General features: G+C 44.9%; 1 protein-coding gene across 5 annotated transcripts; it reads left to right on the plus strand.

Moving 5' to 3' along the window:
- Positions 1-92: 92 nt before the first annotated feature.
- On the plus strand, positions 93-24,189 carry GIT2 (GIT ArfGAP 2). Of its 5 annotated transcripts, XM_064392838.1 has the most exons (21): positions 93-445; positions 4,622-4,755; positions 5,249-5,361; positions 6,039-6,144; positions 6,447-6,533; positions 6,679-6,809; positions 7,248-7,342; positions 7,887-7,932; positions 8,690-8,741; positions 9,211-9,283; positions 9,610-9,707; positions 9,984-10,095; positions 10,553-10,695; positions 11,415-11,564; positions 13,047-13,295; positions 14,664-14,753; positions 17,067-17,149; positions 17,236-17,418; positions 18,910-19,026; positions 21,155-21,218; positions 21,981-24,189. In XM_064392838.1, the coding sequence occupies exons 1-21, from the start codon at positions 271-273 to the stop codon at positions 22,191-22,193; spliced, it is 2,514 nt and encodes an 837-aa protein (XP_064248908.1). In that variant the 5' UTR covers positions 93-270; the 3' UTR covers positions 22,194-24,189. The 5 variants fall into 5 exon arrangements, with proteins under 5 accessions (XP_064248908.1, XP_064248903.1, XP_064248905.1 ...); XM_064392833.1 differs by lacking the exon at positions 18,910-19,026 and having other exon boundaries at positions 290-445; XM_064392835.1 differs by lacking the exon at positions 18,910-19,026 and having other exon boundaries at positions 290-445; positions 8,693-8,741.
- The last annotated feature ends 65 nt before the right edge of the window (positions 24,190-24,254 follow it).

Genomic DNA, 24,254 nt, shown 5'->3' on the forward strand with positions numbered 1-24,254 from the left:
TGTCCCATTGCCCGCCGCGCGGGGGGAGCGCTCGGCTGCTCTCACCCCGCCTTCTCCCGGCCTTGGTTTCGCTCGCCCGCCCGCCATGGCGGGTGAGGGCAGGGCTTGCCGCACAGCGGCTTCTTCCACCAGGCTTATAAAGCCCGGTTTCTCTCGTCACCTCGCTGAAAGGGCGCAGCGGGCGAGCGGCTGCAACCCCGGGCGTGAGCGCTCAGTGCTGCGCCGCTGAACCAGAGCTCAGTTGAAGGCAGGCCAGTGCCAGGAGTAAAGATGGCAGCACGGGCGACATGCGGAGCGGCACAGGGCGGCCCGGCGCGCATGCGCGGGGCCGGCCCGGGGCTGGCGGGGCCCGTTACCGGCCCCGCTGCCGCCGCCGCTGCCGCCGGGCCCGCGATGGCGAAGCGCCTGAGGAGCAGCGAGGTGTGCGCCGACTGCAGCGCTCAGGGTAGGCACGGCACCGCCGCCGGCACCGCGCGGGCTCGTCCCGCCGACCCTTCTCGGGCCGGGGGCCGTGAGGGCGCCGCTGGCCCGGGGGTGTCCCCGCCGCTGCACCTGTGGTGGAGCGGGGTGGTTTGTGTGGGAAGGGAGCTTAAAGCCCGGGGGCAGCACAGCTTCAGGAGCCCGGGCTGCTCCGAGCCGCGGCCAGGCTGGCCTGGGACGCTTGCGGGGCTGGGATAGAGCTCCGGGTCCGAGTCCGGGTCCCGCCGGCACCGCCGCCCCTCCCGAGCCCGGGGCGGGCAGAGCTCCGGGAGCGTCCCGCGGAGGAAGCGCGGAGCTGCCCCGTTCGGGAGGGAGGAAAGCTGACAGAAATGCACCTTCCAGTCACGGGGCTGCCAGGTGGGAGGGGTGGGGATGTGTCCCTGGAAGGGAGCGGGAGGTTTGGGGGAGCTGGGGAGGCCGGAGCGGGCTGGGCTCGGGGCTCGGCACCCATCCCCTGCTCCCGGGCCGGGGTTGGGTGTAGGTGTCCCAGACTTCCAAGGAAAGTTGTGCTGAGGTGTCTGAGGCGCTCAGGGAGCAGTGTCTGCTCTGGGCTGGCACAAATCCCACTGCAGATCAGTTTGGGAGCGAATGGAAACAGATTTTGTGTTTAGAAAGGGCTGTCCTGTCTCCTGACCGTCTGTAATTCTGCTGCTCTTGTATCTAAAACCGTCGTGCTTTATTTTATCAGCTCTGTCTGTGTCCTTTCTGTCTCTCTAGTTTTTGCTGTTTGTGTTCTGCGCAGGTTCTTCCCATATAATTAATTAATTATGCATGTACTGAAATGAATTAAAACACTAATATAATAATACATCATTATTACACGTATAATGTAGATAACACTTGAGTTGGTAGAAGATAAGATGTGGGAGAAAGGAGAACAACTTTTATTAAATCTGAGTTGTTTTTAAAAATTGTAAAACTTCCAAATTAACTTCCAGGAAGTTACTTTCTTCTTTTAACAGAAGGAATTCTTCCCTGGGAGGGTAGTGAGGCCCTGGCACAGGTTGCCCATCCCTGGAAGTGTCCAAGGCCAGCCTGGATGGGACTTGGAGCAGCCTGGGATAATGGATGGTGTCCCTGCCCGTGGTAGGGATTGGAACTGGGTGAGCTTTAAGCTCCCTCCAACCCAAACTAGTCTGGATTCTGCTTGTACCCCTGTAGAAACTTGGTTTTACAATAAATGGAGCAGGCAGGCAATTTTCCCTATCACACAAGGCAGCCTATCTGTGCTCACACACCTCAGGGGTGTTGTGACTCGGAGATAAAGCTGTGTGAATTGTGTTCCTTGAGCTCCTGGGGGTATCAGAATCACTGTCAGGTAATCCTGTAACCCTGCCTTTTATCGTGACATTAGAGCACTGCCAGCTCTTCACTTATTTACTAGAAATCCACTGCCTTATCCACATGTATAAATTAATCTTAACTTTCCTTATTTACGAGAAATCCGCTGCCTTATCCATGTATATAAAGAAATCTTAATTTTATCTTTCTGTAAATAAAACCAATCAGCCCCTCCCTTTAGCTAGACCAGAGGGTTTGTCCCTGGCTTGGGGGGCTGTGCCAGGAGACCTGGGGGCTGCAGCCTTTGCACCAGGGCAGCTGCAAATTAATTATTGCTCCTCCTGGAAGCTCCTCAATGCCCCCTTTGTCCCTGCAGAGTGTGGAGGGTTTTCTTTGACTCGGGTGATCTTACAGGAGCTCTGGTGCTGCACTTCCTATCCCGAGGCAGGAGCTCGCTTCTCAAACCCGGGGCCGGGTTTGTCTTCGTCTCACGCTTCCTGTTTTGAACCACCCTGCAGGTTCCTGAAAGCGCCTGCCCGGCCCTGCAGCTTCTCCCCAGCTGTCCTTTGTGTCAAAACCAGCGTGGGCAGCAGGGCCAGGCTGTGGCCAGCCCTGAGCTGGGCACTGAGGCCCCTCAGTTGCTTTGTCCAGCTCTGGGTCCCTTGCTCCAGGACAGACATTGAGGGGCTGGAGCGTGTCCAGGAAAGGGAATGGAGCTGGGAAGGGCTGGAGCACCAGGAGCAGCTGAGGGAGCTGGAAAGGGGCTCAGCCTGGAGAAAAGGGGGCTCGGGGAGGAACCTTTTGGCTCTGCTAAACTCCCTGACAGGAGGGGACAGCCTGAGAGGGTCAGGCTCTGCTCCCAGGGAACAGGGACAGGAGGAGAGGAAACTGCATCAAACTGTGCCAGGGGAGGGTCAGGTTGGACACCAGGAGGAATTTCCTCGTGGAAAGGGTGGTCAGGCCTTGCCCAGGGAGGTTTGGAGTCCCCATGCCTGGAGGTGTCCAAGGAATTCCTGGATGTAGCATTACTGCTCTGGGATGGTGACAAGGGGATAATCACTCACAGGTGAGCTCAGTCTTGGAGGTCTTTTCCAACCTCAGTGGTTGTGGGATTCTGTGTATTTTGGTACTGGCTTAAACATATTCTGATTGAGTCCATAATTAGGTCTCTCTTAAAAATTACTCAAATTCCAGGACAGATACTTCATTGCATTAAATTTACACCTGAAATATCCAGGAGCATTGGGTGTTGAGGTGCAGGTAAAGAAAACCCCCAGTGCTGACTGTTGATAATGCAGAGCAATGCTCACAGACAGCCTGGGAATGGGCAAGGGGAAGGATCCCTGAGGATCCCATCCGTGTGTGATGAGGTTGTCTCTAACAAGAAAGGACCAGGCTCATTAATCTGGAAGGCTGCCTCAGTTTGGGTCATTAGCTTGCCATGAATGCATCTTCACTCCATAGCTGCTCTTTTTCTTCTTGGAAATCAAAGTTGTTAAATAATGGAATGATTTAACAAGGAGTTCAATGTGCTTGTTGTAATTTGTTGTTTAACAAATTGATTATTTTTCTTATTTCACCTGCTTTAATTTGGCTGTGGCCTGGGCAGGTTCTGGTGGGTCAGCAGATGCTGCTGTCCCTCGTGGCTCGGACAGGTTTGCCTGCAGCACACCCAGATCATCAACTCTGCTCAGAAACCTGTGATCACATCATGTTTGCAGGGATTCAGTCCATTTGTGTGGGTCAGAGGAGACTTTTCCATCTGATGCACCAGTGCTCAGATGTGTTCTGACAGGACTCACAAGTTCTCTCATCAAATACCAGGCAGCCTTGTACTCGCTTATTTGGCCTCAGACTTCATCTCTGCATTTGAAATTAAGACTTTTTCCAAAATAAAAGAGGTCTTGATTTCCTTGTTTGTTCTCCTGGGATGTGCTAGGTCTGAAGCTCTGTCTGGCTGCTCAGTTGCCTGTTCCTGCAGAGTTCTGGCACGTTGAGTTTCACGTGTCACTGACAGAAATTGGAATTTCTTCTGGAGACTGAGCTCTGAGCAGCTGAGGGACCTGTTTGGTGTCCTGTGGGCATTTATTGTTTTAACCTAATCCACTATTCCTACTTGATTTTATGCCTTTTGATGTTTGTAGCTCATATATATTATTTACTACTTCACTTCCCATCAGTTTTCTTTCTGGGCTGCTTATAAGATGATTCAGTTCATATCTGCTATGAGATGAAGTTATTTTGCTTGAGAATTTTGGATTTTATTGAGCCTTTGACTTGGCGCATATGTATCCTTTTTTATTATGGCACTCTTGTGTGTTTTTATTATTTAATGTGGAAATTTAAAAGGCATTGGTATTATATAGAACTGAAAACTGAGTAGCAGGGAAAAGGCTGAGTGCTGTGGCAACCTTGTGTGTAGATTTTGTTATTTTAAAAAGTATTTTTGACAAGGTAAAAAAAACACTGAGTTTTTTTCAAAGAGCAAGTAGGCACTGTTGTTAGGAACACTTCTGTGGGAGTCCACAAAACAACAAGTAAAGCACTTCAAGGTGGTGATAAATTCAGTGCTTTGTTATGTTTAGAAAGGAAAGTATTTCCACAAGAACTGCAAGCAGTGGGGCTTTTCCCCAAATTTCCACTGCAGATCTTCTCACTGTCCTTGGAATCCCACATCCCCTATGAGTGCCAGGACTGGTGTTTCCCATTTTCCCAGCCTCCAGAGCCCCAGCAAAGCTGTGACATTCACGCAGTGGCTGAGCAGGGAAGGTTAAAAGGCAGAGCTGCTCATTTTAGACTCTGCTTTTGCAATCCAAGGCCGTGTTGCTTCCTGTGTTATAATGGATGGCTTCTTTTGCAGATCCTTGCTGGGCATCCATAAACAGGGGGATCCTGATCTGTGACGAGTGCTGCAGTGTGCACAGGAGCCTGGGCCGGCACATCTCCCAAGTGAGGCATCTCAAACACACCCCGTGGCCTCCAACACTGCTGCAGGTACAGAGGAAACTGTTCTCCTCCATTAAAATGGTGATTTTTAAATGCAATTTAAATCACTAAACCTTTTTCTGAGAGGGATGGTCCTTTAAAGCTTTGTTTTTCTAAGTTATTCTGATTTTATTTCTCTTGTTTTGTTGTGGACCACTAAAGTCAGAATTATCTTTGCATTTTGAATTTGATAACTTTGCTTTGGAAGGTCACTTTCAACTTTCACAGTACATCTGTGAAAGAAATTCCACAGTACATGTGCTTCAACCTGAATGTTCTTTTCACTGGAGGTGCTGTTGGGAAGAGCAGAGAGATCTAAGGGTGTTCTCACTAAATTCCACATCATAACATCCTAAACACGTGCCCAGTTATGATATCCCAGCAGGTTCCAGATGCTGGCACACAGAGTGGGAATCTGTTGGCTTGATACCTGCTTGAAAATAATTACAGATAGTTGATTAATACAGCCAGCAGCAAAATATCTGTGTGTTCTGGCTTTCAGATGGTGGAAACTCTGTACAACAATGGTGCTAATTCCATCTGGGAGCACTCCCTGCTGGACCCTGCCTCCGTGATGAGCGGGCGGCGCAAGGCCAGCCCGCAGGATAAAGTGCAGTAAGTGGGAAAAGCAGAATTGTTGTCTTAGAGAAGTGGGATTGTTTTATTCAGCAGTGACAGGGCAACAAGGAATCCATAGGAACCTCTGTGTGTTTGGTAGTTACTCTTTTATTTCCAAGTATTAATTTGTTTAAAATTTGTTGCAGTAATAGGAATACGGTGCTTGAATTCTCCGAGTTAATGATTCCTGTTGAATAGTGAGGAGCTCTGCTTGCACTTTAGTCAAAAGACTTTTCTTTGTCATATGTTTCATTTAACTCAATGCTGCCAACAAAATGGAGTTTGGTTGAGGAATTAAATAAAAGTTCAGAGAATTTTGTCCCTGACTATGTGCTTCACTTTAAAATGTAAATAACTGTGTAGAGTAAGTATAGACCTTATGTTGGCATGATTTTAAAGTCTGTATTTCTTTTAAGAAACAGACACCACGTGCTACAGTCTGCAGATGTTTGATGGTTGTAACAGACTTTTTCTCTGTGTAGTCAGACAATCTTCACTGGGTTGTTTTTTAATGAAAATATTTTTCCATGCCTAACTTTGCCATCAGCAACACGCAAATCTCTGATTCAGCCTTCATTTGTGAAATTTTTCTTTTTCTGGAACATCTGCATTACTTATCAAAACACTGATATTTCTTTCCTTTCCCTTCTTGTTGCCTGGATTTCTCTTTGCAGTCCCAACAAAGCAGAGTTCATCAGAGCTAAATATCAAATGTTAGCGTTTGTGCATCGCCTGCCGTGCCGGGAGGACGACAGTGTCACTGCCAAGGATCTCAGCAAGGTCAGTGCCTCCTGGGACAGCACAGGCAAATCTCACTGCCTTCCCTTGCTGGCTTTTGGCTTAACTGTTTCTGGTTTTCTGCATTATCACATAAATAAATAAAGCTCGACTTCAACATGAAGCCCCTTTTTGTGGTTATCACTGGAGGTCATGATTGAGAGGCATTAATTGAGGTGAACTTGGAGAAAACCCTTTACACAAAAGAGCTGTAGTGAGAACTCTGCATACTCTTGTAACTCAAAGCATGGCTGAAAAACAAGTGCTGAATCAGTGTGTTAAATATAATTCTGCTTCTTTTTCAGCAACTCCATTCCAGTGTGAGGACAGGAAATCTGGAGACCTGTTTGCGACTGCTCTCCTTAGGAGCTCAAGCCAACTTCTTCCATCCTGTAGGAACACTTTTTTCATTATTTTGATGATATACAATCAATTCCAGTTCATATTATTTACATTCATTTCAGCTGATTCATGTTATATTTCAATCTTCTACTCAGACCTGTTGGCTAAGTAGATATTTTCCTTAATCTCTTGCAGGAGAAAGGAAACACCCCACTGCACGTTGCTGCTAAGGCAGGACAGACTTTGCAAGCAGAACTCTTGGCAGTTTATGGTGCTGATCCTGGCACACAAGATTCCAATGGGAAAACTCCAATTGATTATGCAAGGTAGGAGTCTCTGATATCCATAAATCACACAATGCACCCGCTAAGATATAATTTGTCTGCTAAATGCTGATAATACTTTTTCGAGAAAGAGTGAATGACTAAAAATGAGGAATAAGTATTTTCATCAGATCACAGCCTGTGTTCTGTGTGCCTGAGACATCAGCTATGATGCCAATAACACAGGCTGTGCCAATCTAGCAGCTCACAGGAAATTAATTAGAGAAGAGTTCCTGCAAGTTCAGGCTCCAGGAGTGAGGATTAGCTCAGGAATTGCTGTAGGAATGTCCCAGACTGCAGAGATGGGTTGGGGCACACGGGGTGGAACTGGGCTGAGTCTGTGATGGGTTGATGCACCAAACAGTGCAGGGTTGGCTTGTACTAAATGTGTTTGACCATTTCTGTGTGTCACTGACTGCCCCTGTCCCTGTGTGTGAGCAGGCAAGGGGGGCACCACGAGCTGGCAGAGAGGCTGGTGGAGATCCAGTACGAGCTCACAGACAGGTTGGCTTTCTACCTCTGTGGCAGGAAACCAGGTGAGCAGCACACCTGCACCCTCAGACCTGTCACTGTCACTTACAGGACATTCAGACTCTGCTGTGTCATATTTGTGCACTGCACTTTTTGTAACCCTTCCAAATAGTCAAATAAATTACACAGAACCAAAGATAGTATAAGATGCAAGATTAGGGATGATGCATTTAAAATTGGGATAAAAATCCAGCGTTTTAAATAGACAGAAATTAAAACCAAAATTCCTTCCTGGTTTTCCTCAAATACATGTTCTTTATATACTGTAGAAACTCTTTCAAGTAGTTTCTTCTAATTGAAGTGCAACAGCAGGGGAGTGTTCTGTTAAGTGGGTGCCATTTGAACACAAGAACACTTACAGCTTTATAACCATAAAGGTACCTGTGTTAGAACTTAATTTTCTTTTTTTTTCCTGGAATTTCAATACAACTAATAAGCCTTAATTGAGTAATTACATGCAAGAGAAATTACTTAATGTTGCCTGATGCTTATTATTGAAAACTGTAGGCAGTACCAGCCTGGTAAAGTGCAATTTGTTTTCGATTCTAGAGCACAAAAATGGGCAGCACTTTGTTATACCTCAGATGGCAGACAGGTAAGTTCTGATTCCATCACATACCTGAAAACATCTAATAATTAAGTTTTCTTTCCTTTCTGAAACACCTTTTAAGCTTGTTGCTATTCTAACTTTTTTATGTGTGCCTTTATTAGTCTTTTTCGTAGAAAGAATATTGGGATATCAACAAAATCATAAAATTATAGAAGCCAATTGTCTTTATTAAAATGCAGGGAGAAGGTGAGACATTTCTGGGGAGGGAACACACATGGGGAATTCCTAGGAAACAGATGGTGGAAATAATTTAAGGACCAATTGAGTATTTTTCTGATATTTTAATGCTTTTAACTTTTGGTTGTGATCAATGAAATCAGATTTGTATAAGAAGTATCAAGTACTAATTTTAAGTTCCTGTTCCTCTTTTATTGCTGTGCAATTGGAAATAAGACGGCTGTAAGTAAACCACTGTCCAACCTCCTGCTTGCAAAACTTCTGTGAAAAACTTCAGTAACTTAAAAATTGAGTGGGTAAAAACCTGGGGGTTTTCATATTCCAAAGAGTTCTTTGTATTGTTTCATTTTAATTTTGAAAATAAAGGTTAATAATATGCTAATTGTGATGTTACAGTAGCAATAGTAATAACATCAGTGTGTTAAAAACAATGCTACAAATACTGAAATATTAGGGGGTTAAGGTAAAAGTGACATTTTAATCACTGAGTTACTAAAATGTAGAATTTTGCTATGTAGAAGCCATGAAATGCTGTAGATGTAATGATCACTTCTTGTTTTCATAGCAGTCTGGATGTATCAGAACTGGCAAAAGCAGCCAAGAAGAAGCTTCAGTCTGTAAGTAAAACTCCTTTTCTAGATGTGGCAAACTCCCATCCCTCAGGCTCCCTAGCACAAGTATCTCTTCACTTGTCTGCTGTAGGAGCAGCTTGATACACAAATGTTTTGTGAGCCTTCACTGTTCCCTGAAGTTCACATCTCCAGTGCCATTTGGTACCTCATTCCCACAGTGCCTCTGCCTCACCCCAAACACAAAAGGTCTTCTTGTGATCAGATGGGGCAGGAAAAAAAATCCATTGACCAGGAAAGGAGTGTAGAAGAGGGTGGTTGTTTCTGTACTTAGAAATGGGGTGGTCATGCATGTCTGCTGCCTGTGCAGCCTGAGAAAGGAGCTTTTCTGTGGATTACAGAGGCTGGAGGAAAGAGCAGAGTTGTGCTCTTACATTTTCCCTGTCATTTTCTGTTATCAGAGATCTAGCTGGGTTTCATTTCTTTTCAAACTCTAATTATTCTCCTCTACCCTTAGCTAAGCAACCACTTGTTTGAAGAACTTGCCATGGATGTGTATGATGAAGTTGACAGAAGGGAAACAGATGCAGGTGAGTGAGACTTCTGGAATGAAATAAAACAAGTCTGGATTGTCACTTTACATACAAGATTCCAATCCAAGCACATGTTCTGTTCAAGTGCTTCTGTATTCAGCAGCTACTGCTGAGGAGGGTTCCTTTGTCTTGCATTGCCTGAAGGGGATGTTAATTGAAAAAAATCTTGTGTTTTCCACAAAGTAGAGAACCCTCTGGGGAAAAGCTTTCCTCTGAATTGATTGTGTTTGTGTTTGAAATTGCAGTCTTTTATTTGACAAGAAATACTGTCAAGCAGTACAGGAAGGTTATTCCCTCTTTTTTTTTTTTTTCCTCTGGAACAGTTTGGCTTGCTACTCAGAACCACAGCACACTTGTGACAGAGACCACTGTGGTCCCTTTTCTTCCTGTAAATCCTGAATATTCCTCAACCAGGAATCAGGTATGCAATCTTAATACTGTAAAATTAATATAACAGCCCAGGTAATTAAGTTGGCCTAATTAATATTGCTTTACTGCATTTTATTATTGTAGAAGAGTTGCATCTACTTGGAAAAAAGTTAAAATAATTTCACATTTCCCTTTTAAACCACACTTTTTGCAATAAATGTAGTTGAATAGTCCACACCAAGTGTGTAGTTTTAGTTTTTCCTAGGGACTCTGCTGTTCTTCTGATACAGGATGTACTTTTCTTTCCTCTGCATTTTCCTGTGTTTAGGGAAGGCAGAAACTGGCTCGATTTAATGCCCACGAGTTTGCTACACTGGTTATAGACATTTTAAGTGATGCCAAACGAAGACAACAGGGGAATTCTCTCACTGGTTCCAAAGGTGAGTGAGCTTTACTTGTCAGCTCCTTTGCAGGCACTTCTTCAGTAGTTCAGTCACTCCCAGAGCCCCTCAGCAGAGCTGAATTATGAGAGAGATCTGTATATTGTTTTCATATATCTTTTTCCCTCTGGAGACAAAATACCAAACAAATCTTTTCTATCTTTTAATATTTCCCTATATTTTTCATTTGCATGTTGACATCCATTTGTCCAATGTAGTCTGTTGGGGTTTTTTTCAATTTATATTAATTTTATTAAGCTGCTGAAGGATTCTCACCACTTATTTTAACTTGCCTAAACACTTAGAAGAAATAAAAAAACAAAACCATAATACTTGGAAGGTTTGGACAGTAATCATTCATTCCTCCTAGGTGGATCTAAATTGAATTTTTTCCAAATTATGAACTTCTATTTCTTCTCCATACTTACTAGTATGTGTTTCATGTGTTGATCTGCAGAAAATGTGGAGCTGATTCTGAAATCAATCAGCAATCAGCACAGCAGTGAAAGTCAGGACAATGACCAGCCTGATTATGACAGTGTTGCTTCAGATGAAGATACAGACCTGGAAACAAATGCAGCTAAATCAAACAGGCAGAAGGTAGGATTGAAATAGTGATACACCCCCCCAAGTGTTATTCATAAAGGTAATTTGCATAAATTATCAGGAAATTAATATTTTAATTAATTGTAATCATGCCTCAGTCTATGAACTTCCTTAAATGTTGTTGCTTGAGGAATTTTTATTGTAAAAAAAAAAAAAGCCTCTCTAGAAAAGTAATGTGTGTGGCTGGAGGATAAGATACAGATTTAATTGCATAGATGAAATAATTGGATGTGCCAAAAAGCTCCAAATCAGTGATTCCATGGTATTTCACAAACATTTGCTACTTCGTACTGGAGGAATACTCACAGCAGACCAATGGTGTCCAGGTGAGTTAAACCATTCCTGGAATAATGCAGAATAGCATCAAAGGGCAGTAAAACCTGGTGGTTCTACTTTAATCTTCTCTGGAAATGCACACTGGATATTTAGCAGTCTGTCTTTCATAACTTTGCACTTCTTTATTGCATATTTTTAAAAACCCTTATAAAAGAGTATTTTATCTCTAAAATGCTGATGCAAATGTTTTTAGAGGAGCTCAGAGCTGATTGATTTTCTAGAGGACTTTAAATTATTCTGGTTAATGGATTTTATTAATTTCAACTTCATTTGAACTGTGATGCCTTTAAAGTAAGTACATGAAAAGCTGTTGAAATCTCATTATCTTGTTTTCTTCTTCTTAATGGTGTAAGTATTTTTCTTTTCCTTTTTCCTAGAGCTTGGATTCAGACTTGTCAGATGGACCAGTGACAGCCCAGGAATATATGCAGGTTAAAAATGCCTTGGTGGCTTCTGAGGTGAAGATTCAGCAGTTAATGAAAGTGAACATCAACCTGAGTGATGAGCTGAGGATTATGCAGAAAAAGGTAACAGAGGAACCCCTCCCTCCAGCTTTTGGGATATCTGATATTGTCAGAATAAAACTGCTGGAACTGAGGATATTACTGGAATAAGGAACTAGAAATAATCCAGTATTAGGATAGTGAGAAAATTCATTTTGAAGTGGAGCTGCTTTGGGATCAGACATGAGACTATAAATATTTATATGCAGCACATGCTTTGAATGTTGTGGGGTTTTTTTGGGTTTTTTTTGTGGTGCTGGTGGTGATCCAGCCCTGCAAATCACAAGGATGATTTAACTTATGTCAGAACTTTAACATCAGTTTTCCAAGTGACAGGAGAGCTGTTTCAAGTCCTGGGTGTTTTTGGTGTCTTGCTTCAAAATAAGCAGATTTAAACAATGAGGAATCAAGTGTCAGTACACTGTATGTGTGTGCACTTACCTATATTTTTGTGGGGTAAAAGACAATTTATATCTGAGTTCACTATCCTGTCTGAAAGATAGGATAAAACTAGACTAACACTAGAAAGGGCTGGCTGCTTGCCCTCAGATTAATTGGAATATCCTTGTCTGTTAAGTGCCAATTCTACTCTTTTAGAATGGTGAACACTGGGAGATCTCAGGCTGTTTCCTTGGTCTTTCAACAGCTTGTACTGGTTTCAGCATTTCTCTTGCATCAATTGAATTAATTTTTCATGTACATTGGGTTTCTTTAGACGGATATAATCATTTAGGGTAAAAAAAAAACCCTTTGGGGCCTATGAATTAATGAGGATATTTTCATGGTGTAGCAGAAGGGAAATTTTTCTGTCCTGCAGTTTTTCTTCACTTCATCTTTTCTTTCCGATGTGTTAATATAGCAAACTTACTCCAAGTCCACAAAATAATCAGAATTCGTACATTTTCACTATCAAATAAATACATAATAATAAAAGCTTTAAAATGCTTTCTTGTTGGCCTTTAGATAGCAGTAGCTGATGCCTAATTTTCATAAGCTGAACTTTCTCCTTGCTTTGCAGAGCAAGCTCAAGTTCCTTTGTGCTGCTTCTGGTGTCTGTGCTGGCATTGTCAGATTTCACTGGCCTTATGTTAAAGTCTTCTAAGTCCTTGTATTGGCTGCTGCAATGGATCCCTTTGCTTGGAAGACTGTTGTGTTGGCAGTGCTTCCCCCACAGCCTCCTTCTATCCCAGGATTCCTGTGCCAGTAGAGCAGGCTGGAGGGAATGGGTCGTGTGTTTCTGAACTACAGCAGCCAATTTTAACATCTAACGTCAAGTTTACATCCCAGCAGCTGCTGGAAACCAGCACCTAAATATTTCCAGATCTGGAACAAAGGTGTTTCTATGCTTGTACCAAGCAAGTAAAGTAGTTTTTGAAAAAGAAATGAACCCCCAGGCAGCAGTACCTGGATTTTCTGGTACGGCTGACAAGCGAGTGTCGCGTGGTCACTTTGCTCTTGGCACTTGCTCTTAGGAAACCAAATCCCACTGCTAAACATTTCTTTCAGCTCCAAACTCTACAGAGTGAAAATACCAACCTCAGAAGACAGGCCACAACCAATATCTATCAGGTGCAAAGTGGTTCTGAGTACCCAGACCCCAGCAGCAATTCCTCCCTAAAGCGGCGCCCGTCGGCCCGGGGCAGCAGGCCCATGTCCATGTACGAGACTGGCTCGGGGCAGAAGCCCTACCTGCCCATGGGGGAGGTCACCTACCCAGAGGAAAACATCACCAGGCTGCAGCCCTTCCCTCCACACGTGAGTAAAACTGCTGCTGCTTCTGCACTGCCTCTCATGTTCAGCTTTCCTGTCTCTTCCGACGCTGCTCGTTCACTCAGCTTCTGCCTCAGAGGGGAAAAAAAAAACGGGGGATAAAACTGTGAGAATTGTTCATGTTTGCTGTATTAACATGTCTGCAGGAGCCTGTTGGTTTGAAAAGCAGAAGCTGTAGCAGTTCTGGAATATGGAAACTGGAGCTTTTGGCTTCTGCTTGCTGGTTTTTTAACCACACTATATATAGATGTAAAATATCAATATGTGATTGTCTGAAAACCAGGAAGGGAGGGGGAAGTAGTATTCCAAGAAGGTAGGTAAAGTTCTTGTATTTCTGGAGATAAACATGCAGGTACCAATTTGTGGAACTTCATAACCACCTTGAAAAAATAAAATAAAGTTGAAAAATTTTCACCAGACTACCAGTTTCTTATTCTGAATTTGGAATTGGAGGCTGGAGATGGTTTAGATCTGCCAGTCAAGCAGATTCTTCTGGTTTGGTATTTTCCTGTGATGTGGAGAGGGAGTTCTCTGTTGGCCAGAGGGATTTTGCACTGAAGTGTTCACACTTTACAGAAATGACCCAACACACACTAGTGCATTTAATTAACAAGTGCATTTAATTAATTAGCACAGTTAATTTTTTGTTTCATCTTCATAGATTGCCCTGTGGGCTGCAATACAGGACAGTGTCTTTTAGACACACGTTGAAAATATGTGGATTTTTGACAATATCTTTCCCTCTTAGTAGCAATGTCTTTTATTTCCTTCCAGTCAAATCAGTAAGACCTTTAAAATGTGTTTTGAAGTTACCTTTGGCATGAGGGAGAGTAAATATTCCATTCACATCCCACAGAAGAGGGTTGAATGCACCAAGGGATTCAATCCCCACCTTCAATTAAATTAATTTAAGCTATGAAATCTAGATAATTTTAAATTATATTGTCATGTTGATATGATGGCAGTTCTGGCAGCAAGAAATGTCAGAATTCATTTGTGTGTGACGGTGTTTGCAAAATGTGACAGTGCTTTGTATAGGTCCTTTGGTCATTTGGGTGGAAATTTGGATAGCAGTAGCAGTTCTGAAGCATTGATTTGTGTTGTGGAGTTAGTTAATTTGGCATGTGGTGAATTTTTTTTGTTCTCCATGGAATTTGGCACCTCTGGAATCTCAGTATTAGAATGAGCATGAATTCAATTGTATTTTGAAAGAATTAAGTGCCCTCAGCCTAAGCCAGATTCTCAACATCATTCTTGCTTTGTGTCATCTCCATGGTTTTAAGAATGTTCCTTTGATTTCAGTTAAGAGTTTGTTTGTGTTTTGGTTTTGGTTTTTCTCTTTCCCATTTTTAGATCGGGAGGAGTGCGTTTGTGACCTCCTCTTCATCTCTACCTTCCTTCCCCTCCACGCTTTCCTGGTCGAGGGATGAGAGCACACGAAGGGTTAAGTACCTTCCCAATCCATCTTCTCCCTGGAGGAGGTGCCAATCTCCCCAGAACCACATCCTCTCTCTTCCCCCTCTCACTGCCTGGCCTTCCAGCCTGCATGGAGCAGAATTTCCTCCCTTCCATTCCTGCTGCCACCAGCTCTGGGCTCTTGCCTCTCTCTAACTTCACATCTTCAGCCTTTAACACCACGCACAGTTCTCCAGGTCACTCGTTCAGCTGCACAACAGCCCCAAGACAAGCTGGCTGCTGTTTGGACACTGATTTTCCAGGCTCTCACTGATGTTTCTAAGCCAATGTACAACTCTCCTGCTGACTAAAAGCACTGCATGAGGCCCAGCTTCAAAGCTGCTTTCCTTGGGGGCTGGTGGCTTGCACCAATCCAGGTGGTCCTGACTGACTATTTGCCTTACAGGTAAAAATCTGGGGGTTTAAATGTTTACTCTGGTCTGTCCCTGCCAGGACACAGATTCTGCTTTTTAATTCCTTCTGTTCCAATTTTATTTTGGCTGTGCCATGTTTGGACATATTAGTCCAGAAAATATTAGATTTGGAAGTAGGGATAGAATAAAAACTTTCAAGGGAATATCCTACTTGGCCAAATGGAAATCTGGGTTTGGCTGCAGTGCTGTCTGATACTGGAAACTTGCACAGGGTTTGGTTGATTGTTTTTTTTCTACACTGATTCTATATTAGTGATTCCACAGTATCTTCTTCTTGTAATTCATCCCTGTTGTTTGTATTTCTGAGCAGATGGTAAGAGCTTTTCCACTATTAGGATTGTTGTCTCTGTACACCTGGGAGTGGGGAAAGGTCAGACTCTCTACATAAAATAGTTTCTTATCTTCAAAATCCATTTCACTTTTACAACTGATCTTTACCAGCTGTCCTGAGAGAGGAGTGTTCAAAAAATGCTGGTTTTTCCTCCTGTGCAGAGTAACTTTAAAAGTGAAAAGGGATTTCTAACTCCAGGTGCTTCACTTAAGAATTGATGGGTTTAACATCAGATGAGTGCTTAACAAATGTACTGAAACTCAGCCAGTGAAAACCAGTTCCTGGTCACATTTTTGGTCTGTCCTTGAGGCAGAAATATTATTTGATCAGCAGATTGGAGGTGTCCCTTACAGTTTAACCCTGGAGACTCCCTCATGGTAACTTCAGGGTTTCTGTAAGAGCCCCAGGGCTGGTTGTTGGGTCTGTGAAGAACCCTGAGCTGCTTCTCTGTGATCGGAGTGACACCAGACACACCATGCTGGGCACCTGGGTGAAGCTTTGCAGTTTTTAGAAGACTTGAGGAAGCAGATGTGTGGTGATCCTGGGGCCTGGCTGGGGGTTTGCCCTCCAAGCTCATTTTGATATCCTTTTCTTCATTCAGCCCTTGCTCTGGGATCAGCCTCCCACTTTGCAATGGGTCTACAGAGCTCAATCCAGCCTCTGCTTCCCTGCATTCCTCCTGCTCTCATTTCAGCTTCCACTTTGGAATTGGCCCCTCTCCTCTTTTTGACACTACTCTTCTGTGGCCCTCTCATGGTTGGCCTCGTGCCCTTGTTGCATCCAGTGCTCTGGGGCACAGCTCCCACTTCTTTGATCTTCCAGCTCTGTACCAGAATTAAACATTCAGTGTCCCTCAGTTCCTCACACTTTGTCCTCCCACCCTGTTTTGGGCTTCACTTTGCAATGGGCTTTAACTCCTCTGGCCCCAAATTTTGATTAGCTCCAGGTCTCATCAGTCCCATGCATGCCCTCAGTCTTCCACCTGCACTTTGGGCTCCCCCATCTCTGTCTCCCGTCTTTGTGGCAGTGGGAAAGCCAAAATAGTCTTCAGCCCTTGTTTTGGGCTCCCATTTTGCAGTGGCTTTTCCTCTCTGCATTCAGCCTCCCCACCGTGGTCTCTGGCCTCTGCTCTGCTCTTGGCCTGGCCTCCTTTTCTCTGGGGTTCTCTCCCTCTCCAGTGGTTCTTACTCACTGTTCAGGCTCCTGTTTCATGGTGCTGCTTCTCCATTTGGCCTCTGCTCCTGGTGGCCTCTCAGAGTGTGTCCCTGGGGCAGTTTCAGTGGCAGGGAAGGATGCTGTGCTCTGTCTGTCTGTCTGTCCTGCCGTGCTGGGTGTCCAGGGGCTGGTGGGGCTGTGCTGGCAGTGCCCAGGACCTTGGGTACAAGCTGAGCAGCAGCCTGGCATGGGGAGAGGGGCACAGCAGCTGCAGGGTGATGCAGGAGCTGTTGTGCAAGGAGCAAATCCACAGCCTGTGGCTCTGGCCCAGCCCAGAGCTGCTCTTTCCTGCACAGGCTGAAGTAAACCTGTTCCTTGCAGGCCTCGAAGCTGGAGAAGCAGAGCAGCGTGTCTGAGAGCGACTATGACAACCCCACCACCCCCGTGGAGCTGGAGGAGCCAGGGTAGGTGCTGTGACACAGCTGACACAGCTTGGGGGTGGCAGGGGACTGCTCTGTCCCCGGGCCAAGCCCTGCTTTGCTCCCTGCAGGTCGGGCAGGAAGGGCAGGCAGCGCAGCGTGGTGTGGCAGGGGGAGGGGTCCATCCCTGAGGACACTGACCCAGCCCCCAGCTCCAGCCTGCCCAGCACAGAAGATGTGATCCGGAAAACAGAGCAGATCACCAAGAACATCCAGGAGCTGCTGAGGGCGGCACAGGAGAACAAACATGACAGGTAAGGAGGGAGAGCTGGAAAAGCTCTGGAGTTGGTGAGAAAACAAAGGAAATTCTTCAGGCGTTTCCACCTGTAGCACAGGTGAACTTGAAATACAGCTCTTCTATTTCACACCTGTAAAATGTGTAGGTCTGTGGTGTCCTTAGTGCCACAGGGCAAACTGGGGACAAGTGACCAGCCCCTTGTGAGGGGGTCCTGGCTGCAGTGCTGCCTGCCCTGCCCTTAACTTGTGAGTCCTGCTGCAAAACCAGGGTTGTAATAGACACAAATCAAAGGTGTTGTAGAAAACTCCCTGCAAATTTTTCTTGGGTCTTCACCCCTCTATGTCCATAGGTAATTACACCCTGCAGAATGTGATAGTAACACCAAGCCTTGCTTGGTGCAAATTGTGAAAGAGGGAGAATTTGGCTTTCCTACTGAGGTATTAGTACAAATTACGTACCAGCAAAAGTGTTTTGAACTATTGGTTTTAGATGCAGAGCCAGCTGAGTAAGCAGAGCACTGACTGACCAGATCAGGCTGCTGCAGCTTCAGCTCCCTCAGGGAAATTCTGGCCAACCTGAACAATTTCCAGAATAGCTGTGGGTTACAAAAAGCGATACTACCCTTGCTGATCAGCAGGTGCTTTTCCCCACACAGCTCTTCTAGAAGGCTGTAAATCAAAGTTACATATTCCCTGACATGAGCACATTTTGGGGCTGGAACACTCTGGGCTCCAGCAAAGCTGGCCCTGCAGGCTGCTGGGTCTGGCTCTGCTGTGGCCCCAGCTCGGTGCCCTCTGTGCCTGGGAGAAGCAGCAGAGGTTTGTGTTGAGCCCTCACTTCCTGCCTGGCTCAGAGAAGTGAACAACAATGGGGCCACTTTTGTTCTGTGTTTTTTCCTTCTTGTACTTTGCTATTTTTAGCAGGGCTGGCGTGGCCTCTCCTTCTCACCCGAGTGACGACTTCTGCCGTGTTTGTACTGAGCTCTTTGCCCTTGGTGTAACCTTTTCTAGTGCAGTCTCTTGGTGCTTGTTTCACACAGAGAAGCTTCAAATGAGTGTAGTTTTTATGTCTATCACACTATACAGTTGTGAATTTTTTTAAACATCATTGAAGGAAGCAATGCAGCATACCTGGCTTTCGTTGTTGAATTGATCAGGTTTTTAAAAAACCTGTTATGCTGCATTTTTGTTTTCTGTACCACACGTGGAGTGAGGTGTTTGCCTATGCTTAGATGAGTGTTGTCTTGCAAAACACTGAACGAGGAAGCTGCTGTTCTTTGTTTTCCTCTTCCCTGGCTTCCTTAACACAAGGGAATGCTTCCTTACCAAAATGAGACACTTGAGGATGTAATAACACATCCTCCAAGCTCGTGCTGGGAGCGTTGTAGAGAAAAATCACGTGCTGGAGAGTAAAAAAATGCAAGAGTATAATCTATTAATGAAACCCCTTCTCCCTTTTGTTTCTCACTCTCTCCCACCCCTTTCCCTGTGCTCCATGGGCTCAGCAGGCCCGTGGAGCGTGGGGGCCCATCCCAGCTCAGACACAGCCTCGGCACGCGGCTCCCCGGGGCCGAGCGAGCGCCCCTGCAGCCTCTGACCAGCCAGCAGCCCGGCCCTGCCTCCTGGTACTCTGGCCTCTGTCCCTGCCTCCCAGGCACAGTGTCCTTTCTCCTTCTCTCTGCTGCCTCTGTCCCTCCCTCTCCGGCCGCACGCACGGGGGTCGTGGAAGGCGATGCATGAAATGCTGCAGGGGATGAGGGAACTGCAGGCAGCCCCTCCAGGCCAGGGGTGTGGCACAGCCCCTGCAGCTCCCAGGAGGTACCAGTGGGCAGCAGAACCACAGCCTGGAGCTGCAGCTGGTTCTGGTGTATTCTCCTGGCTCTATTTTGGGTTTTGTTGCCTGTCAAGATAAATTAAATTACAACTTGGTTGGTTCATGGAATTACAGAATAGTTGGGGTTAGAGGGAACCTTAGAACCTGCCTTGTTCCAGCTCCTCCATGGGCAGGGACTCCTTCCACTATCCCAGGTTGCTCCAAGCCCCATCCAGCCTGGCCTTGGACACTTCCAGGGATGGGGCAGACACAGCTTCTCTGTGCCAGGGCCTCCTCACCCTCACAGGGAAGAATTTCTTCCTTTAGGAAGAAATCTTTGAGGTTTGAAGGTCCCTTCCAACCCAAACCATTCCATAATTTTATGAACAAAACACATGGTTGCTTCTTAGCACCATTGTAAAAGTAGCAGGAGTTTCACGTTCCCAAGGTGGAACATTCACACCTGACATCTGAGTCCTCTCAAGTGTTTATACAGCTGGGGGTCAAATGAGATCATTTGTATCCCAAATCCATGAAAAAAGATGTCTGTTTATATGATATCTTCCAACCTGACCTAAACATTGTTTGTAAGTGCCTAAAATAAAAGTGACATTTGCCTGAGAGGCTCTTTAAAACAGAACTGCCCAGGTTCAAACCCAACAAATGTCAGGATTGGAGGAAGAGATTAACACAATTTACTGCTAATGAGGGATTCCTTTCCAAGCTGCCACTACTTTAATATCTTCCTGATGTCTCACTGGAGGTGTGTAAACCCAACACAGAGTCAGAGCATCTCACAGTGAGTGTTTAGACATTAAACTAAAGCCATTCCTCCAGGCTGCACTGGAAACTTTGCAGCTGACCTAGAGAACATACAGTGAAACATGTTCACCTGAGTGTCTCATTCAGGTTATTCTCAGGGCTTTCTCTGCCTTGTTAGTGAAGGGTTTAATCAGTAAATTGACTTTTTAATGAGGTAGGGTGCTGGTCACTGTGGCTGCAGGGAGCAGATTAATCATTAACTCCACAGCAGAAGGGGAATTGTGGTGAACTTGGAAGGCCTCTCTCCACTTTTAGTTTATTTGGAAGAACTCATGTGACTTGAGACACATAGAAATACTCCTTTTAAAGCAATTTTCCTGCATTGCCAAAATGACCCCAGTGTGTTGCTTTTCTCTCGGTGCATTTGCAAGTGACTGATTTTTTTGCACCTTTGGTGTTGCAAGATCAAATCAATAATGACTGGGGGGGTGGGTCTGGGGGCTCTTTTTGCTTGAAAGGGCACTGACCTACCATAACCCACACATGCTGAATAGTTTTCTTGAATGCTTTGTGAGTTTTGAGATTCTCTTGCTTAAGATTGGATCATGTGAACTAACTTATGCTTCAAAGACTCAATTTTAGCATAAGAATATTTTGAAATGAGACTTGTGAGAGAGCACACTAACATCACTATTCACAGCAGTTTATGGTAAATAGTTCTATTTTGGACAGACCGGTTTTCATTTGGTATATAAATCAGAAGTGAAATCTGTGAGTATTTATGGAATCTGCCTTTGTTTTATTAACTAACTCATCAGAATTAGCGAATATTTAGAATTCAGACTGTGAATGCAGTTGGTAGTTTGGGGTTGCATGTGTGTGAGAACTCTGCCTTGTCTGTTTACTGGATATTAATTAATCCAAGAAGGCATCTTGGTGTTCTGAAGTTGCACACAAATGGAGACTTTCCTGACAAAGTTTTATATAAAAGTTTGGACAGTTACTCCTTCAAACCAACTCCAAAAAACAACAAAAACCTAAGAAATCATTTTGCACTGTTAAGTTCTTGCTTTCTCTTGAAGTCACGTGGCTGTTTTTAGATTAACAGTCACTGAGCAGTGAAGTGGAAGAGGGAGGGGAGTCTCCAACAATGAATAACCCAGAGCATCTTTCTGCAGCTATATACCGTGCTCCGAGAGAATACATGTGGCAGTGACAGAAATGGCAGCCTTGTTCCCAAAAGTAAGTACCTGCCACCATCAGAGTGCTTTCCTCGTGTGTAATTCCCCTTCAGAATGAAAATCAAAAATTATTTCACTTTAAAATGAAAATGGTAGGGAGAAATGATGGGGTTATGATGCACCTTTGTATTTATTAGCGTGGCAACTGGTAAAGGCTGAAGTGTGAGTCCAGCCTTTAGTTGTACTCTTGAATGTAAAACTCTTAAGAATTGTACAAAACTGGAGGTGCTTGATCTGGCATGAAGAGTTGTGTGGTTACATGGGAATTTCACCAGACTCATCACCCCCTTTTCCATCTGAATGGCATCACCTGGATTTCTTTCCTGGAGCCACGTTTAAATCTGTTATCCATCCATCAAAGCGATCTGTTTGCTCACAGAAAATTTAGGGAGTGAAATCCCCGTGACCAAGTTCTTGTAAAGTCTTTACCCACCTCTCCAAAACTGCAAGTAAAGAACCAAAGCTGCTGTCCTGCCTGCACCCATATCCTGGACATGCTGTCCCCTCCTGCCAGCCAGGACAGGGGACAGTAAACAGCCACCAGAAATGAGCATGAGTAACTTCCTAAGGGAGGGCACGGAGCACTGCTCCCTGCCTGCTGCCCGGCAGCCCTTCGGGACCTCCCCGAGAGCCGAGGGAAATTCCGCCGCCTGCCACCAGGGGAATCGGGGCTCGGCCGCATCAAAGAGCCCTTGTGAGCACTCCCGGCTAATTAAAAGGTTGTGTTGTTCTGCCTGTCCCAGCGTCTGTTTTCCCTTCGCAGAAGCCCAAGTCGGAGCTGGTGAGGACTTCCCTGCGGCTGCTGACATCCAGCGCCTACAGGCTGCAGTCGGAGTGCAGGAAAGCGCTGCCCGCCGAGCCCAGCCCCGCGCCCGACATCCAGCTGGTGACACAGCAGGTCATCCAGTGCGCCTACGACATCGCCAAGGCCGCCAAGCAGCTGGTCACCATCACAACCAAAGAGAACAACAACTGAGGCACTCGGGGCTTTTTACTCCGGGGTTTTTTTTAAAGGTTGGATTTCAACGTATAGGTGTGGAACTATGCGCATTTTTATGAGGAAAAAAAAAACTTCAAGGGGCAAGAAACTTTTTTTTTTTAAACTCAGTATTATTTTTGCATGTTTTCTAACAATTTTATGATTAATTTAACCCACTGCCTTATTTTGTGCCTGTGTTGCCAGTGTAGTTTTGGATAATAGCATGTTGCAAGTAGCTGTCGAGCCACTCTCATGTCCCAGCGCTGTAGATGTTTCCTTGGGGCCACGCTCTGCTTTCAGATCCTGCTGGTGGAACTGCTCTGACACCGCTGCACGGATGGGAGAGCAGCATCTCCATCCCTCTGGAGCCTCCCCTGCTGGGATCCTGCTGGCTGAGGCTCCCCAGGCTCCGGGACTGCTCCCAGCAGGAAGAAGGTTTGTCCTGGTAACGGGGTGCAAGCCCAACGTTCTCTGTTCCCATATCAACTGTTGTGCAATATGTTTTTGTTTTTTTAGTCTGCTAAACCAGTAGTAGTTGTGGGCATCCAAGCTTGTTACGTGTAACTCTACAAGGTCTTTGTCACTTTATCTGTTTTGGAAGGAATTTGAAACCTAATAGTTATTTCTTTTAGTTGTCACTATGCCATTAATATATATGTTTGATGTTATTTTAGGGCATTAGTGGTTAAATATTATCCTTTGTTTCTGAGTTAGTATTTCATTTTTAAGTTTCTTGCAGAATTTTCCTGTCATCTTTGAGGCACCGTCTTGTTTGCAGCAGCATTTCTCAGTAACTCCAGATGCAATTTCACTAAAGATTTCTGTGCTTATTAACAAAAAAAGGAAGTTAGAAGAGTGCCAGTGCAAAAGCAGCTGTGTCTGCCACAGCACATAACCTCTGTACCTCAACATATCCAAATGTGAAAATCTTTCTCGTATCTCCTAAGTTTTTTATGCAAATCTTTACAAATTTGACAACTTGCTGAGTAACCCCTGCCAGGCTGCCTGGCCCCAGTGGCCATGTTTGCTCCAGGTTGCTTCATCTACAACAGTTCATAGAAGTGTGTCAGTCCATAATTTAAAAATTGAGCATATTTTTGGGAGTCTGAATTTTCGGTGGTGCAGGAAATCACTGATTTTTGCCTCTGTCCCATTTGGAAGTGTCTTGTCCCTGCCCAGGAGCCAGCCATGGTGTGTTTGTGTGGATATAAAAGTGCCATAGCACTGCTGGATTCCTGGTGCTGTCTGGCTCCCAGAGTCTGAGGGAGGGAAGGAATGGAGAGAGGAGATGACAGCCCAGTAAATTAATGTTCTTCATTGTGGTGTTTTATTTCCTTTCTGCCCTTCTGAACCCCAGAAGCAGCTCTAGCCAGACAGCAGAGGCAGGCTGGGATTAAAACTGCAAATGACCTTTGTGAAACCTACTTCAAAATCATGTAACTGGCAATTAATTAAATACATTGAGAATCTTCTAGGAACTTTTCCTTAAATAATGGCTGAAAGGCAGCAGATGGTATTTTTCAGTCTCCCAGGACACCACTGTGTGCTGTTTTTTAACATATCTTACCTGCTTTCCAAAGCAGGGTGACACTGAGCTATGGTGTAATTTATCAAGTATTTAAACCTGCCTTTGATCCAAAACCAAGGGACACTTTAGTAACTGCCAGCCCCTGCTCCAGCTACACTGAAATCAGAGTGGTCCACACCCCACAGGAACCCCCAGCAGCAAATTCATGAACCCTCCACTCACAGCACTGCAGTCACAGAGTCTGTAGCACCTCAAGTAACAAAGGTGTGTTTTTCTTTTAGGACTAGATCTCTTGTTCCCCTGTAAACAAACTTGCTCTTCCTTTACAAAATGCTGCAGAGGAAAGGAAAAGCTTTTTTTGCCTTTTTCCAAACCTTGTATTTATCAGTGTCATTCTGTCTGTACAATATTTTGACTTTTAATCTTTTGTTTACAGTATTACTATAAAATGCTAAAACCCTTTCAGTGTGTGAAATAATGTGGGTTTATTTGACTGCTGCTTCTCTAAAGATCCCTGGAAAGGTTTTTGC

This window comes from Passer domesticus, chromosome 17 (assembly GCF_036417665.1).
Source record: "Passer domesticus isolate bPasDom1 chromosome 17, bPasDom1.hap1, whole genome shotgun sequence".
Classification (NCBI taxonomy): Eukaryota; Metazoa; Chordata; class Aves; order Passeriformes; family Passeridae; genus Passer; species Passer domesticus.

Bases quoted from the DNA above. Each gene is read 5' to 3' on its own strand.
- GIT2 (XM_064392838.1), top strand. From the start codon at position 271: ATGGCAGCACGGGCGACATGCGGAGCGGCACAGGGCGGCCCGGCGCGC. The intron at 6,534-6,678 runs GTAGGAACACTT...AATCTCTTGCAG, and splicing joins AAGCCAACTTCTTCCATCCT to GAGAAAGGAAACACCCCACT. The intron at 17,150-17,235 runs GTAGGTGCTGTG...TGCTCCCTGCAG, and splicing joins GTGGAGCTGGAGGAGCCAGG to GTCGGGCAGGAAGGGCAGGC.